Raw genomic sequence first — 16,415 nt, 5'->3', positions numbered from 1 at the left:
TAAGAAGGCAGCCTTTTGTTTTTGTTTCCCTCCAAGGAACAGCAAACTTTGAGAGGACCATGGAAAGTAAACCTCAGGGTATGGGCATCTCCCCTTGACGGGACAGAACTGTTCCCACCTATTCCCAGACTCACCCTGAGGGCAGCTCAGCCCCCATCTCTTCTGGAGGCAGTACTTCCTGTCCCTGAGCTGTATCTGTCCTGGCCTGGAGCTGACAGGGACAGATTTAACTGACAGATTCCATGTAAGGGGACCCATGACTTTGCTCCTCAGTGGTGACAAAACATGCATGGTGATCTAGGAAAACTATTTCTGAAAAGGACAAAGGCAGTTTGTTTCTATTTGATGGCTCTTTGATATTTTACACATATTTTGTCTCTGTCTGTCTGTCTCTCTCTTTCTCACACACACAGTGTCACCTGAAACTCCTCTTTATTCTGTGATGTTTTTGTGACTTTTAGAAATCTTTTTTTTTTTTTTTTTTTTTGGGGTGCTGGGGATCGAACCCAGGGCCTTGTGCTTGCAAGGCAAGCACTCTACCGACTGAGCTATCTCCCCAGACCCCTAGAAATCTTGAGATTTCAACTTACAGTCTCATGAGGGGCATCTACCTTGATATAAGTATTTATAGTCTAAGCCAGTGGGTAGGACTGAGTCGGTTGTTAACCAGTGAGAGCTCAGATGTGTGGATACTATAGAGCATGACTGAGCCAGGGCCAAGAAAAAAGAAGAGGCTGCCAGCCCTGTGCTCAGTGGGACAGACAACAGAGCTTACCTGGGTGCTCAGTGTTCCTGACATATTCACATATTCTAGCAGACTCCTTCCCTTGTGAAAGGCATTGTGTGCCCCACATGTTAGCTTGGTCAGAATGCCAAGCCCAGACAGTTGCCTTGTGTGCTCCCTGCTGAGCCCAGCCTCCCAAGGCATGCTGGCCTGTGTGCCAGGATGGGCCTACCCTCAGCCACCACCCCTGCACCCTCAGCACTTATCAAAGACATGGTTTCATCTGTGGAAGTCAAGGCTGAGTTCCCAGGGTTACAGCAGGATAAGACCACTGAGGTCCTAAGTACAAGAAATCAGACCACAGGCAAAGCACTAACAGAACTTGGGTAGAGAAAGTGACTCCATGCTGGAGAGGTGGGTGTGGCTTCCCCAGGCTGAGGCCCCAAGGATGCCTCTGGAAGCAGCACCAGTTCTGGAGGGGAGCAGAAGAGCTGTCGTCCTCAGTCAGGATCTGAGTCAGGGTCTGAGGAGAGCTGCCCCTCCATGGTCTCACACATGGCATCTTGCAGGGATGTGAGGTGACCCCGGGGACTCATCCCCATGGGTTGTATGACTCTGTGCCTGTGGGGGAAAGGTAAGTAGGGCTGGGGAAGAAGCCTGGTGTGCTGGACTGGTACTGGGGACACCTGGGTAGGACCCTGTGTTAATGGGTTCAAATCCTAACTGCTGCCCACTGACTTCCAGACACTGGGCAGTCTCTTACTTCCTTGGCATCATTTTCATCACCCTTAGGCAGGCACAATATCGACCTGACCTTAACTTTGCTCAAGGATTTCCAGCATCAGTCATGTAGCCATTCAGGACCCTAAGCCCTCCTCCAATCTCATGTTAGGATGTGGGTCCATTCTCCCTCCTCCCAGCTGTAGGCCCTTCCTCACAACATACCTGGAGAGCTTGTCAAACATGTTCACCAGCTTCATGGCCTCATGCTCCTTCTGCTCCTCTGTCATGCCCTCCATAGGGTTGGGCGGCTTCTCCTCCACCCTCCCAGTCACTGGGTTGATGCTGCGTCCCCGAGGGGGAATGGACAATATGTTAGTGACTCTAGGACAAGAGGACTACAGGGGTGGGTAGATGCCCCACCTTCCTGCTCAGGGCTAGACTGGCAAGATACCCGTTTACCCAGTGGAGGGAGAGGAGCATGCAACTGCAGAGGAAACCTCCCTCCAGGAGAAGCTCCTGCCTGGCCCACTCCTGGTACCCCACAAGCCTGGTTCCTGTCTCAGCTTGCTCAGGATGACGTATCCTGATGCAGGATGCATGTCCCTTGGGCACAGGTACCAGTTTCAGAGGGCCTTTCCCACTCCTCATCCTGCCCCACCCACCACAGGCCTCTGGATGGGTGGGGAAACCTTGAGTGTGTTGGGGTACACACCTGGCCTTGGCTTCCTTGTACTCGTCAGTGTCCGTGTCCTCATCCTCTGAATACTGGCCCTCAGGTCGCCCACCTGCCATGAGGCCCCTGGCAGCCAAGAGGCCTGCGGCGTTCCCGTAGCCTGTGTACTTGATAAATCGGGGTACTGGGGGCCAGGGTACAGGTCAGTGTGCAATTATGGCTGGGGTAGGGCAGGCCTGGGGCTCGGGCTCCCCCCACTCACCACTCTCAGAACACAGCACAAAGAGGAATTCAGCAGCTACCCTCTTCACATCCGTGTCCAGGTGTGTCATGAGGCGGACAAGCTTGTTACGTAGTAGCTCTCCCACTTCAGGCCGAGTCTTCACATCCCGCAGAGGCGGCAACACCTGGGGAAGCAGCTGGCCTTCAGCCTAGGCTTGGAGCAACTTGAGGTCTGTGACCAGGGTCCAGCCACACCCCCCACCCTGAGCTCTGGCTCCTCTGCCAAGTACCTGGGCCTTCAGGAATTTCCTGACCGGACGGTGCATGCGGGCACACTCTGTCAGCACACTCAGCACAGGAGCCACACTCTCCTTTAGCCTGTGGGTCTGTAGAAAAGCCTGTCACTGGGCAGCACCCCATCTGACCTGGGGTGGGAGGGTGGCAGCTGTGCATGCCCTGGTTACACCTGGCAACAGAGGCTTGCGAAGAGGTCCCATTGCAGTGAGTCCCTAAGGGTGGTGGGCATCTGTCAGCTTCGAAAGGAATGGAACAGGCTCTAACTCAGGAAGTTACCTGAAAGTCTTGTGAGCTGAAGCAAACAAGTGCTTTAGGTCTAACTTTATCAGCTATAAACCAGGGTTGTAAGCAAAACACAAAGTACTCAAATTTGTCTGCACATCACTGGCATCCTGCTCTCAGGAAACAGCAGCAAAAAGAAACAACAAAACCCTTACTCTGTGCCTCCTGGACAGACAGCAGGGAGCTCCTGTCCCTGCCTGGCCTCCCTTGTTATCTCCCCAGAGCCCACCACCAGCAGCTGCAGCAGTAAGGACAAGTGGGCACATACAGGGTGCCCAAGGTCAGCCCCCCTCCTCACTCAGTTCACATGCAAGTGAGCACTGCCTCAGCATCACAGCTTCCAGAGATCTGGCAATCTTGGTCTGTGGCTCTTTTGTTAGTTTAATATCTGTAAACTCTGGTGGGACTAGAGCTCCAGCTGTCTGGATGTCCGGTGGGTTCACCAGGAAAACAGGGAACCTCTGTTTAGAGGCTCCTCGAGTCTCCTTAGGATGCTGAGGGACAGCTGTGCTTACAACCAAGGGGGCGCTGCCCATGCATAGGCATACTAGGAGGCTAAGGGTCACAAGCAGGGATCAGGGGCTTTTCAAGGTCACTGAAGAGGGAAGCACAAAGGGACCTGAAAGATAACAAGCACCTTGCTAGACTCTGAAAAACTTTGTCTCCTTGTAGCAATCAGAGGAAATGAATCCTTGAATGAGGAAGGTTGGCCATATGCAGAAGCAATGACCACAGCTGTGCAGGACAGCCAGAGCCACTGCAGAGGATTGCCTAGCAGGTCCCCTGCCTACCTGGTGCAAACGCTTTTCTAGGAAGGTGAGGAGGACACCAATCACATCCATATTCACTCCCATGAACTCCAAGGAGCCTTCATGCAGCTCTAGGGCGAGGAGGACGTCCAAACACTTGAGAGGCAAGTTCCCCAGGAGATTCACTGTGTGGCTAGGGACAGATGGAGAGAGGCCTTGACAGGGCTAATCCCCCAGGGAAGGTGCAATCCCTAGAGGGGCCACAGATGTGAGCCACAGTCTGGGGGGCCTGAAGAACAGTTCTAGCGATCAAAGCCAAGGGTAGGGACTGATCTCAGGGTATGCCCAAATGTGCATACCCTCTGCAGACACCCCACGTCCCAACCTTTGTGTGCTGAAGTACCAAATAATCTCTCAAAACAGGCCAATTCAGGCACAGTTCACCAAGAACAGGAGCAAGGGACTATGCTGCCCTAATACCATGCCAACCACTGCCACTGCCCAAGGCCCTGGCCCTAACTTCATAGCTCTTATCCTAGTCACCAGAAGCACCTGAGGTTCTCTGCAAACACACAGATGTCCAGTCCCACCCTAATGTCAGACTCTACGGTAGAGCCTGGGCTCCCAGAGGGTTCTCGTCTACAGCCACGGTTGGGGACTGCCATCCAGGTATCAGAGCATGGGTCTCCTACCAGGACAGGCCCTGCCCTCACCCATGGAACTCCTCCGTGCAGTCTCCAGCAGCAGTAATCATCACACAGTGCCGCAGAAGGGTCCCCAGGTACCGGTAAAGGGCAGCGTCTTCCTGACAAAGACAGAAAGGAGTTTCTGTGGGAGGGAGCCTTACTTGTCCCAACTCCTGCACTCCAGGGCTGTGGCACTGACCATTGCACCTTCTCAACTGCACACCTTGACCAGTGTTTGTCAACTGCTACTATTTTCTCAATCAACCCATAAATGCACTTTTAGTGCACTTCCCAAACTGACTTCATCCACTAGGGATGTCACACCAAACCTTCATGGTGGAGAATGAACTGTAGCCTCTTTGTACACTGCACAATCCTCCTGTCAGGACCCTACCTCTCTCAGAATCCTTCCTTGAGGTCCCTGCCTGGAACAAACATCTCCTGAGATGTCTTCCTGACTTCTCCTGATACCCAGGAACTGTGGGAGGGAGCTCCACCAGATGTCCCAGCCAAGATAGCAACTGCCCATGGTTCAGGCCATCACTCACCTCCTCCACTTCCCTCTTGACGGAGTCAAAGGTGATGTTGAATAGCACCTTAAGGATCTCCATAGCCCGCTCGGTCTCTTGTGGGGGAAGGAGATCAGGAGGGCTCTCTTCTGGGGTCACCCCCAGCGTCAGCTCTAATGTGTGGGTCAGCAGGTGCACGCCATGCAGCTCCTGAAACAGCTGCTGGCGCACATCAGTGCGGAGTGCTGTTAGCAGGAAGAGGAGCCTTAAATCAAAGAACTGGACATCATGTGGGAAGCTCCTCTTGCTGTACAGCCCCACACGCTCGGCCAGTCTCACCACCAGGTGGGCCTCTGCTGCCAGTGTCTGTGCCACAGGGCTGCTGAGCACGAGGTTGCAGAGGCACTTCAGGGACTCTAGTATGACATCCATATCTGGGGGCTCTGGAACAGATGCCTCGGAGGCACAGATGCCAGCATAGCAAGCTAGTGCATGTAGGCTCTGGCGACTGGTGAATGGGTCCAGGCAGCAACGGTCCCGGGACAGTATACGGACAGTCTGTAGCCAGGTGACACGATGTGAGGGTGGCAATCCCCGCTCCAGCACAGTGACCAACAGCTCTGCAAGTCTCTGTGGGCAGGAAGAAAAGTGATTCCACCAGGCCTCTTCCTGGGCAGCCCATCCCTGCACCGTTTCCCCTTGGGATGGTACCCACCTTCCTGTCCTCCTGCTGGGCATCATCAAAGGTGAAGCTCTGGCAGTGCTATAAAGAGACCCAGTGAGGTTAGGGCCACATGCAGGTAGGCCCTGTGCTCCTGGTGGGGCGGTCTGCCTGCTTCTAATTCTAAGGCAGCAAGCACCGCTCTGAACAGATGGCAGGGTCTACACTCGGTGTTCACACACAGGCCGCCCAACCAGAGCAACCCAGACCTGGCTCCCACCCCGCCGCCGCACTTCCAAAGATTCCCTGCAGCATCAACACACTCCCTGCCCACCGCGCAAACCCAACGAGGTCCCCTCCCCGGACGTCCCTCGGCCACCCGCTGCCGCTCACCTCCCGGTTGTACGTTCGTAGAGCTTCCGTAATCATGTCTTCCTCGCCAGTCTCCAGGGCATCCGCAACCGCCCGGGGCTCCATGGTCTCCGGAACCTGCCCGGCAAAACCCGGGCCCGGAAGACGCCAGCCGCGGAGCCCGCCGGCCCCACCCTGGCCAGGGAGCTCAGCGTCGGCGCGCGACGGACGCCGGGACCCGCTGCGTGGGGCGGGGCCTCAGGCTGCGCGGCTTAAGGTGGCTGGGCCGAGCAGGTGTGGCCCGAGGCACGGCGACCGCAAGGCTTGGCCTCCAAAGCAGCCCGACTCGGCGACCTGCCGACCTCGGTCCGCGTGGTCCAGGGATCGAACAGCGACCCCTCCTCTGTGCCCCGGCGTCTTGGGTGCGAGTGTCCGACAGGAGCGAACGCAACAGGCTGACCTGCGAGGCCGCGGCGGGGACTTGGCCGTCCGGAGCCGCTTGCTCGCTCAGACTGCAGTCTCTGGAGCGCCTCCCGCGTACGAGACGCGGGGGATGCGGGTGGACGAGACTTGGCGGTCTCTGTCTTCGTGGAGCTCGCGTTCCAGAGGGGAAGAGAGGGGAAAACAAACAAGGCGGCTTGAGGCGCTCATAGTACCAAGATTATTTTTTAAAAGGTGTCCGGTGGCCTGCAGCGGGCCTGAGGAAGTGCCATTTTTGAGGAGACAGGACAGTAGGAAGTAGGCAAGGAAAGATCTGGAGGAAGGCACGGCCAAGCAGAAGGAGCAGCAGGTGCAACGGTGGGGCGGACTGGGCAGGCCGAGAGAAGGTGGGGAGCGGGAAAAGAGAGCAAGGTGAAAGCCAAGCCTGACCGTGGGCGACACCCAGACGCACTGGCCTGGACTTAGTTCCCTTCTGAAAACAGATATTTAAAAAAATAAAAGTGCCACGTCGATGGGCTGTCCTGAGGATTAAAGGACACACGGGCAATGCTCCATTTGGTGGCCCAGCGCGCTCACTCTTAACGAGCGGTCAGCGAGCACCTGCTCTGTGCCAGGCTCCCGCGAGTGCCGGTCCAAGGCTCCTTCGGCCCCGCATCCATCCTTACTTCATTTCTTTCGGTAGTTCTTCACACCTGCGTATTATGCAGTGTCTTCGGCACCCATCTCCACTTTACAGAGACGGTTACCTTGCTCTGGTAGTGCCAGGCTCGCACCCAATTCCACTCTAACCTCCCCAACCTGCTAGAACGCCCAGCCCGGATCACTCCTGGGTCCAGCTCCTACCTGTGAGCTTCTGGCCGGAAGAGCGCAGCTGACAGATCACATCCGGGCAATAAGAGCACCAACCAACAGAAGGTCGTGAGAGCAGACGGCCCTCCCCTTTCGTCATTTCCGTTCCCACGCGACACTGCCCATAGGCCGGAAGTCGGAAGAGCTTGAGGTAAAAGGGGCGTGGCCTGTGGGAGGCGGAGCCGGATGCCTCTTGAGGTGTAGGAGCCACGTCTTCGGCGCCGTTGGCCGAGCTGGGCACAAACTGTGAGGCTGGAGCGGGGCGCGATGGCGGACTGGACTCGAGGTGAGCACAATAGAGCGGGCCGGGGGCTCAAGGCAGGCCCAGGGCCGAGTCGCCGCCCGCCTCCCTCGGCGGAAGGACTTTGCGCGAGGACTTGGCGGCCGGGGCCTTTCGGGAGGCGCGCGGCCAGATTGCGGCCCCTCCTGCGGCAATCAGAGGTGCAGAAGGTGCTTTGTGTGAGGTGGGTGAGCTGGAGTCTGGAGGGGCCTGACCGGGCCCGTCCCTAGAGTCGAAGCTGTGGCAGAGGAGATCCAAGAAGGCTTCCATGGACTTGGGGCCTTGGGCACCTCCGGTCCCTTTCAGAGCTCGTGTTCTCATCTCCAAAAGGGGATGGTGGTGCCTGGGCTGTTGTGTCAACTAAAGGGAATAATGAACGTGAAGTGCTTGCTGGCACCCCTTTATTTGGAGCTTGTACACCCCAGTGATTTCTGGGGCAGCGATCCATGTCGGTTCTGCCTGTCCGTGGGACCAGCGGGAATTTGTACTCTTTTTGGAGGAAAGCGGTGCTCACCCACTTAATCTGATGGGAATTCTGCATCATCTGGTTCAACCGTCACAGACAGGTTCCTGCACCCACTGTGCCTTGGGTGTTCAGGAGGCCCTCTGTGGGATGCAAGATGGGCTCATATCAGCTCCCATTTTGGGGGAGGGGGCTTCGGTCATTTCCTCTGGGGTGACAGGACTTTCTGAAGTCCTGGTGTGGCTACTTGTCATTTCCTCTGAGTGCAGTTTGGAGCTCATCCCTGCAGGGCCTTCCTGCCACCTTCCTGGGTGCTCTTTCCATCTTTCCTGTGATCCTACCAGAGTTTATTAAGTTTATTGTTTTCTTTTGAGAATGGGTTTGGCATCCAAAGATGGTGATATCCACCGAGGCAAGTGTTGTGACTTCCTAGCATTTCTGGGATTAGCTCAGGTTCCTACTCAATATCAGAAAAGGCTGGTTGGACTGAGTATGTTGGGGGTGCCTGCCCACCCTCACCTGGGTATGTATGCAGGATGTGTGCTCTTGTGGCATGTGCTACACAGATAGTCTCGCACATACATGGTTCAACTTCTGCACCTGGGTTAGGGTTGGACTTTCTCAGCACACTAAGTTGTTTCAGTCCGACAGATGTCTGATTAGGCCAGCATCAATTAGAGTAGAGGGATCAGGGGCTGCACTCAAACTCCCCAGCCTCTCTCTTCTTCTAGCTCAGAACCCTGGTGCTGTGGAGGAGATTCTAGACCGGGAGAACAAGCGGATGGCCGACAGCCTGGCCTCCAAGGTTACCAGACTCAAATCGGTCAGTGGTGGCCCTTTTCCCTCCTTTTCCTTCTACCTGGTGCCCTTGAAGAGCAGGCCTCAGAGGGTGGATAGAGGGGCCCAGAGGGGTTTCAGGTAGTCATCCATCCTCTTAGTTCCTTCTGTCCCTGGCTTTGCTCACCTGACTGAGGCTCAACGTGATACCTGGGCTTTTACAACCTCTGTTGGTGACACCTTATCTAGCAGAGTGTGGGCAGGGTTCTGGCTGGTCTCGAGGAGAGGGTGAGTGCTACATTCTGTGTTTGCTTTGGCCTGATCCTTCCCTTTGTGTTCTTTGACTAGCTGGCCCTAGACATCGATAGGGATGCAGAAGATCAGAACCGGTACCTGGATGGCATGGTAAGGGTCTACAGTATGCACGAGTCACAGCCAGCTCTGTCTCTACATCGTGATCTCCACAATCTCTCTCCTCCAGTGCTGGTGTGGGTGGGTGGTCAAGGTATCACATCTGTGTGATCCTGCTGGGTCCCTTCCTCAGGACTCGGATTTCACAAGCATGACTGGCCTGCTCACTGGAAGCATGAAGCGCTTTTCCACGATGGCACGGTCTGGGCGAGACAACCGGAAGCTTCTGTGTGGTATGGCTCTGGGCCTGATCGTGGCCTTCTTCATCCTCTCCTACTTCTTGTCGAGGGCAAGGACGTGAGCCAGTAGGAGTCAAGGGCAGCCAGGGTTCTCTTCAACTGGTACCCTGGACTCTTCAGGACTTAAATCTACAAAATATTCCTTTGAAATTATCATCATGAATCAGGAACCTTTTTCCTGTGTGGTGGGAACTGTGACTGCCTCTGACCTGATGAACTTGTGTTGCCTGGTCCCAAATGTGAAGGGGACTCTTTTTTTGCCTAGGGGAAACCAAGGCCCAGCCCCCATCCCCACTCCTGGATGCCAGAGACACCCGTTCTGAGCAGAGCAACTCTGAGTCCTGAATGAACCTCCCCATGCCAGAAGCTCTTCTCTGAGCCTCCCAGTCCTCAGGGATATGATATCTTAAGGCTCTTCTGTCCTGTTTTGTCTGTGCCTGGGTGAGGCTGTTCCTATGATCTGAGGAGTCTGAGGCTGAGACAGGAAGGGGCTGTGACTGAGAACGCCATTTGAGCTGTCTACTCCAATGAAGTGTCCTCAACCTGGATATGGCAGTTATTTGAGAGGAGCAGTATGGGCCAAGAGCCCTGTTCTAAGGACTGTGCCTCTAGTTCCTGAATTACGTCAGTTCCCCAGGAAGATCAGGGGCTATGGATGCAGGAGTGTACTATAACCTTGACTGAAGGCACTGGGCTGGGAGCCTTCTGGGTCACACAGTTATATGTCCAGGAGCAGAAATGCATGTCTTCAGGATTCAGGAGCTCCCCAGTGCAAAAGATGTATACCCTGGAGAATAGCCCGGAAACAGGCCAGTGTGGATTTTCAGTCAGGCTGTTCCTTGGGGAGGTCTTCCCTGCAAGCACCCTCCTTGTAGGAGTGCAGTCCACCTGTTGAGAGACTCTGTGCTGTTTGTGGTGGGACCTTTACCCCTCCACTGTGCTCTGCCCTGCCTTGCTTCCCACAGCGAGTCTGCCTCCCTCTCACTATGGGTGTGCTCTGAGCTACCTTCCTTGTCTCTGCCTCTGCAGATTGCCCTTGCCACCTGTCTTTCCCTGACCCTCATTGCCCACTTGGCCAGCCCCAGGCTCATATAAACTGAACTTTGGGACTGACCAGGCCAGTAGCTACTGAGGGTCCAGCACCTTTTTCTTCACATAAAAAGTATCTTAAAGGACTGAGCCCTGCAGCTCAGTGCCCTTTTTTGTCTTAATTCTAGTCTCCCTAGAATTAAGGATCAGTCATTCCCAGTTTCCCAGTCCCAGGTTGATACAGAATAGCCATAGCCTGTCCTCTGAGTCTCCCGGCCCTGCTGTACTCTGACCACAGCCCCGGGCATCATCCACTTCCTTCTCTATTTAGCAAGTCCTCTTTTCTCTATACATCCTCACCACAATCCCCTTTTCTCATCTCCTGGCCCTTCCATTGCACCTTCTGAATTCCTAAGCCTCTGGAGGAGGAGGGTCTGCCGCCTTCTTTTTTTTTTCTCCAGTAAAAAGTCACTTCTCACTGTCTTCCCTTCTCTGTGGCTTTGTTAATTCCCTGATGCCTTCCCAGCTGGGCTGGTCTGGCTTCTGCTTCCTTCTTGGACATCCCTTCACAGACCCTTTCACTATTGTCAGCCTCCACAACTTTGACTTAACCCTTGGTTCATCACCAAACATGGTAGCAGCTACCTGTGTTGTTTCCCCACCTGATCACTTCAGGCACTTCTGTAGAGGGCACATCCATGTTCCAACTCTGTGTCCCCATCATCCTGGGTCATGCACTGCTGACTTCTACTTTGAGAACATAGCTGAGCTGTGGGAACCACCAGACTCCAGAATACACTTGCCATGACCAGGGCCCACTCATCTTACTGGTTATACTAAGAATTTAGACCTGCATTTCATGGTGACCTTCCCCTGGAGAAGTACTTTTGCTGTCTCTGAGACCCCCCCCCCCCCAAGTTGGGAGGCTCAGTTCTCCATCCTGGTCCCCACCTCTCTGACTCTACAGCTCTTCCAGTTCTCCCACTTGTTTTCAGGTCTGGTTTATATTACCTTTCCAGTTGAAGTGTTTGCTCCTCATTCTCCTCCTTGCATTCTATGCATTTTGTGAAATGGAATGGTAGCCCAACTGCCTCTGGGTCCGACCAGTTTCCTGAGGGGCTCTAACCCTGGTTCTCCAGCTCAGTCCTGTGTACCTGGCACTTGACCCTATGGGTAAGTGAGTTTTGTAGACTTGGTGTCCAACACCAGTAAACCAGAAACAACCTTGGGGGCCCAGTATGAGGGGCCAGGCTATGCCACCATTTAGGCACATCTCAACAATAAAAATATGGAATAAATAGCTTTGTGAAGAAGGAAGCACATATTGTTGTTCTTATTTCCTGCGGATCCAAGGATGTCTTCAGGTTTACCCTGGTCCACAGGTTCTCCCTTCCCTGGCTTCTTCTGGGAACCCATTGTCCTCCTCACTTGCCCCTTCAGGACCCCCTGAGGCAATACAAACATAGACCACCACTTCGACAGTGTGTCCCTTCTCTGCCCAAGTTCCTGCCTTTCCAGTAGGGAAGACGATAGTGTTACCTCCTAAGGGATAAGGGGGTAAGCATGAAGTGCCTGAACCGTGCAGCCTGGCATGGAGCTAAGTGAGGATCAGCAGCTGTACTGTGCTTTGTGTTGGGGCAGGTGATGGTATCACAAATGCATTGGATAGGGCCACTTGCCCTGCAATGACCTCCCCCAAAACTGAAGTGAGATCCAGATCTTGCTTCCCAAGGCCTGGCCTCAGGCTGCTGGAAGCCTCTGCAGATTCCCCTCCTGGAACCCAGCTGAGATGCCAGTGACACTGTCCACATTTTCCTCATGTTAGACGTTAATGCGTAACAGATGCCCTGAGACTTAGCACGTTAAAATTGCACTAATAGTCTTCATTTCTCCTTGCCACTATGGTCAGAATTTGAGGCATCGTGGCATGGCTCCCTCCACTCTGCCACGTCGAGGCCTCAGCTGGTAGATACGTGGCTGGGGCTACATCCCCTGAAGGCTCTCTCACATGCTAGGAAGTCAGTGCTGATGTGAGCTGAGGACCCGGTTAGTGTGCTTGCCCTAGATGCTGCGTGTGGCCTCATATGCATTAAGCTTCCTCTCAGGACCCATGGGGGTGGTCAGGTAATACCACTTCTGCTGTACCCCATTAATCAGGGTGGTCCAGATTCAAGGGGATGGGAGTAGACCCGTTTCTCAGAGGGAGGGCTGTACTGAGGGAGAAAAATTCATGGGAGGGTAGCACAGGTAAGGTGCAGGGCTCAGGCTCCTGAGCCTTCCTGTCTTCCTGGGAAGACTGTTGCTCAGGAAGCCAGGATGGGACCTGTGTGGGCCCGCAATGACAGCCCGTGGACACTCCTTTCTGGATGAGCTTGATTCTTCCCCCAAGCAGCCCCTTTCAAGTGGAATCCGTGATTTATTAAATAATTCAGGCACAGCAGGAAACAAGATTAGCAAATGGGAAGGTAGCATAGAAAAATATCACTTGTCACAACTGTCCAAACAAGCGTGCTCTGCCCTACAGGTGCAGGGCAGCCATGGCCCAGTGGATGGGACTTTCAGCTCACTGTTGGCCCTGCACATCTCTCGTGGGACCTGATATGCACAGGCTGATAGGAATGGCTGGGGCTATTCCACATCAATGACCAAGGGTGTCATGTAGTCAGAGTGTTTGATGCCAAAGGTGACAATGGGGGCACAAGGCTTGGTCAGGATCACCTAGGAGAGGAAAGATTGTGAGGAGAATCCTCAACCCTCATGGGCTGGGCTGCTGTTCTTCCTGAATGTGGGAACATGGGGACAAGATGGCCAGGAATGAAGGCCACACTGTCTAGTCTGAACACAACACTCAGCATCAACTGGCATAGTATCAGGATGCAGAGCCAGCCAGCTGGGGGAAAGGACTGGGGCACTGGGTCCGTGTACCTGGAGGGTTGTCTTTGGGTGAGTGCTAGAAATTTACAGGGTCCTGAGGGTACAGGCCCTTCCCCTCCCCACCACTCTGGGCTGTGTCCCCTGACCCTCACCCAACCCCTCTGGTCTGCTTGTCCTGGACCTTCTCAGGGCTGTGGGCTCCAGGTCCTGGCTTGAGGGTCTTGTCCCCTGGAGGTTCCACCCGGGCAGCCATGGTGTACTGTGGAGCCTTGAACTTGGTCACCTGCACGTCAGTCTGGCGGTATGCTGCAGGACCTGGGGTCTGGAAGATGAAGGGGGCTTAGACAGGCTTGGCCTGCCCTGGGCCCCTGGCCCCAGAGGGCAGGGACAGGTTTCAGACCCTGAATAACCAGTGACAGCTCCTAGTTGTCTGTCAATATTACAACACCCCACTGCTCATGGGACACGACTGTGGGATGTCACCCCCCTCAGCTTTAACCTCACTACGGTAATGTTCCAGTGTGTGCCAACCCTGGGCATACCTCTTCCATGAGTGTGTGTGAGGCACCTTCTCATGTGGGACGCTGTCCTCTTGGGCTTGAGGGCAGTGGCCTTGGGCCGGTGGGTGCTGTCGATGCTGCTTCACCTGCCCGCCCTGCCACCTGTTTCCACAGCTGAACCTCTTCCCCCGAAATAGCTCAGGCTTGTTTTTCCCCTTTCTTCCTCCAGGTAACATTCCATAAACCCCTTCTGTGCTCAGTGCTGCCACTGTCTCCCATGTTGGGTCCCTGTCCCTTCTCACCACTAAATGTAGCCCCAGCATGTGACAAGGGCAGAAGGGGCATGGGACCTCAGCAGAGCTGGGCTGGTGGACCCTGGGTGTGGAGGGGAAGGGCCAGGCCGTTCATGGGGTCTGTGTTCTGTCCTTGTCTGGGGTGACCCTTGCCTTGTGCAGATCATCACTGAAGCTGCCCAGTTTGCTTCGGCCCTTGATGGAGAAGGAGGGCTGGGAGACCTTGCCGACAGTGTGTGGCCCCATCACCACAGGAAGCATGTATGCGGCAGGGCCTGTGGGGTGGACAAGGAGCCTGAGACCAGAATGTGGCCCACTAGTTCCTTCTCAGGCCTTCTCCACCCTGGGTGAGCAGCCCTTAGACTGCTCATCTGCCCCCTGATGGGACCCTGACTCCAGTCAGGTGATTATGGGGGCTGCTACAGACCTGGGGTGCTGTCCACTCGGAAGGTCTTGGTTCGGGCAGAGATGGAGTGGCTGGGTGCTGAGTCGAACACATGCTTGGTAGATTTCTCTGGAAAGTAGTCACCTGGGGGGCAGTGGAAGGAGGTACACGAACAAAAAGGATGTGGGTACCCCCACCAGCTGTAGCTCTCAAGGAGGGTGTTCCAACATGCCAGGCCTGAGGTCTTTGGGCCCCAGTGTGGGTGGTGGATGAGCTTGGTCAGGGGTGTCCAGGATGGAGTACTGACTTCTGGACTGTGTTTGGGTAGGGGGAATAGAGTCTGGTGTGCACCTGGCCCCAACACTGCAGGTCAGAGCAAAGCAGGTTTTTGTTTCTGCACAGCAGAAAGGGGACAGGAAGGGTGAGGCCCCTGAGCTAGTGCACACCTTGTCTTCAACACTAGGCCACCAACATTGGCCACCAGCAGGGAAGGGCAGGGCTAAGGCAGGGACAGCCCCTCTGCCCAGGTTAGGAGTCTAAGATGGGGTCACTCACCCGGGCCGGGTGTCAGCATGGTTTTGGTGTGGTAGCGCCCCAGGATGGAGTAGGCAGGGCCAAGGTCCTTGCCAGTCCTCAGTATCTTAGGGTTCACACTGTAGCGGGGCCCTGGGGAACAGTTCTCTGCCAGGAGCATGGGGGCCCCACGGAAGCTATAGGCCGGAGCACGCTGCTTGGTGGGCGTGTGCTTCATGAAGCCTGTGGGCACAGTGGCTATGAGCAGCCTGGAGCCACAGATCCCTTCTCCCCACTTGGAGTCAGGGGCTAAGCCCTGGACCACTGAGGTCACCTAGACCCACTCCAGGCCATCCCAGGCCTGGTTCCTGGCTCTTCCCCCTCCCCCTGCCATACCCCCCAAGCTCTCAGGTTCTTACCCGTGGTAGGTGGGATCAGGTACTTGGGTCCAGGGCTGCTGTAGAGGGCCATGATGGGCCCCCTGGGGCGATGGGGCCTCCAGGTGCCTACCCATACCTCCTCTGCCATGGCTGACTCTGTCCTTGGATAAGAGGGTGACCAGGTGCTGAGGAGGTCCTGGCCCATCTCATCGTAGCCCCCCCCATGTCCCCACCCCTGGTCTCATTGTCACTGATGGGACAGAACCACAGGCTGCAGCCTCCTCTGTGGGGTCTTTATCAGTTATGGGCAGTGGGAGCTTTCTGCTTCATGTAGTGTAGTGAGCTCACCCCTCCAAGGTGAGGGGTTTTAGACCCAGGGACAGGTGCAGGCCCAGAGGAACTCTCTGTTCTGTCCCATGATGGACTCTTAAGGGGGCCTGGACAGTTCCTCCTGCTTGAAGGAGCCTGGGTGGGATGCAGCAGTGAGCTGTGGACATGGATGGGCAGCTTCCTGACTGATACTGTGCAGTGGGTAGAGAGGGGCCCCCTTGGGATACCTCACCTTTTCTCTGCAGGAGCAGGCTCAGAGCAACCTGTGACCCAATCTCCTCACAGGTGGTCCTGTCCCCCTGGCCTCAGTGCCAGGCAGTTCCCAAAAAAGGAGCATGGAGAGAAAGACCTCCTTCTCTCCCACAGGGCTTCAAGAATTGGGGAAGGGTCCGAGCTCCTGAGCTCTGGAATGTGACTCTGTGGGATGGGGTGTTCTAGATCACAATGTATGTGATGGAGACAATGGCCTTTGCTCAGGACCCTTGCTAGGCCCCTACCTTCCCCAAGAACTCCACCCTCCCCAGGCCCCACCCTTACCAGGGATTCCATCCTTGCCAGGGACTCTCAACCTTTAAAAGGCCCCATCCCCACCCTGGGTCCCCCAACCAGGCCCTACCCTCACCTGGAACCCCATGGTCCCACCCTTGCCAGGACCCACCTTTCTCTCCCTAGGGATCCCAGCACCCTCACAAGATCCCACCTTTGCCAGGCTCCACCCTTGCTAGGGACTGCACCCTGGCCAGGCCTGACCTCTGGTGTCTGGGACAGGTACAC

The 16,415-nt window shown here is 55.4% G+C and overlaps 3 protein-coding genes across 11 annotated transcripts in view; 1 reads left to right on the top strand and 2 right to left on the bottom strand.

The window, feature by feature from the left end:
• Positions 1-326: 326 nt before the first annotated feature.
• RIC8A (RIC8 guanine nucleotide exchange factor A) lies at positions 327-6,054 on the bottom strand. The gene is made up of 11 exons (XM_079102879.1): positions 5,920-6,054; positions 5,581-5,628; positions 4,905-5,495; positions 4,384-4,475; positions 3,713-3,863; positions 2,633-2,728; positions 2,383-2,527; positions 2,160-2,304; positions 1,670-1,789; positions 563-1,345; positions 327-454 (listed from the first exon to the last, which is right to left on the bottom strand). Exons 1-10 carry the CDS (start codon positions 6,001-6,003, stop codon positions 1,225-1,227), a joined length of 1,593 nt encoding a protein of 530 aa, XP_078959005.1. The 5' UTR covers positions 6,004-6,054; the 3' UTR covers positions 327-454; positions 563-1,224.
• An 873-nt stretch (positions 6,055-6,927) lies between these two features.
• The window catches only part of BET1L (Bet1 golgi vesicular membrane trafficking protein like), a 48,323-nt gene continuing 38,835 nt past the window's right edge, over positions 6,928-16,415 (top strand). For 6 of the 9 annotated variants that reach the window (XR_013757638.1, XR_013757639.1, XM_079102890.1 and 3 more), the window contains exons 1-4: positions 7,313-7,453; positions 8,642-8,733; positions 9,036-9,092; positions 9,232-9,331. Coding sequence is in view for 7 of the 9 variants with exons in the window: in XM_079102890.1 (XP_078959016.1) it covers positions 7,435-7,453; positions 8,642-8,733; positions 9,036-9,092; positions 9,232-9,331 (268 nt within the window). In the remaining 2 variants the exon portion in view is untranslated. Of the gene's footprint in view, positions 7,454-8,641; positions 8,734-9,035; positions 9,093-9,231; positions 10,152-16,415 lie in introns of those variants that run through there. The other 3 variants (XM_079102887.1, XM_079102893.1, XM_079102892.1) reach the window with 3 other exon arrangements.
• On the bottom strand, positions 11,446-15,575 carry CIMAP1A (ciliary microtubule associated protein 1A). Its single transcript, XM_079102895.1, has 6 exons — positions 15,351-15,575; positions 14,974-15,174; positions 14,461-14,562; positions 14,187-14,308; positions 13,422-13,562; positions 11,446-13,084 (listed from the first exon to the last, which is right to left on the bottom strand). The coding sequence occupies exons 1-6, from the start codon at positions 15,514-15,516 to the stop codon at positions 12,995-12,997; spliced, it is 822 nt and encodes a 273-aa protein (XP_078959021.1). The 5' UTR covers positions 15,517-15,575; the 3' UTR covers positions 11,446-12,994.

The sequence above is a fragment of the Sciurus vulgaris genome (assembly GCF_902686455.1).
Source record: "Sciurus vulgaris genome assembly, chromosome: 11".
Lineage (NCBI taxonomy): Eukaryota > Metazoa > Chordata > Mammalia > Rodentia > Sciuridae > Sciurus > Sciurus vulgaris.
The sequence above is the reverse complement of the archived record's forward strand: the minus strand, read 5'-3'. Positions and strand labels throughout refer to the sequence as shown.

Bases quoted from the DNA above. Each gene is read 5' to 3' on its own strand.
- RIC8A (XM_079102879.1), bottom strand. From the start codon at position 6,003: ATGGAGCCCCGGGCGGTTGCGGATGCCCTGGAGACTGGCGAGGAAGAC. The intron at 5,629-5,919 runs GTGAGCGGCAGC...GTCTCTTTATAG, and splicing joins TACGAACGTACAACCGGGAG to CACTGCCAGAGCTTCACCTT. The intron at 4,476-4,904 runs GTGAGTGATGGC...TGTCTTTGTCAG, and splicing joins TCAAGAGGGAAGTGGAGGAG to GAAGACGCTGCCCTTTACCG.
- CIMAP1A (XM_079102895.1), bottom strand. From the start codon at position 15,516: ATGGGCCAGGACCTCCTCAGCACCTGGTCACCCTCTTATCCAAGGACA. The intron at 15,175-15,350 runs GTAAGAACCTGA...CTGTGCCCACAG, and splicing joins CCTGATCCCACCTACCACGG to GCTTCATGAAGCACACGCCC. The intron at 13,085-13,421 runs GTCCAGGACAAG...TTCCTCTCCTAG, and splicing joins GAGCCCACAGCCCTGAGAAG to GTGATCCTGACCAAGCCTTG.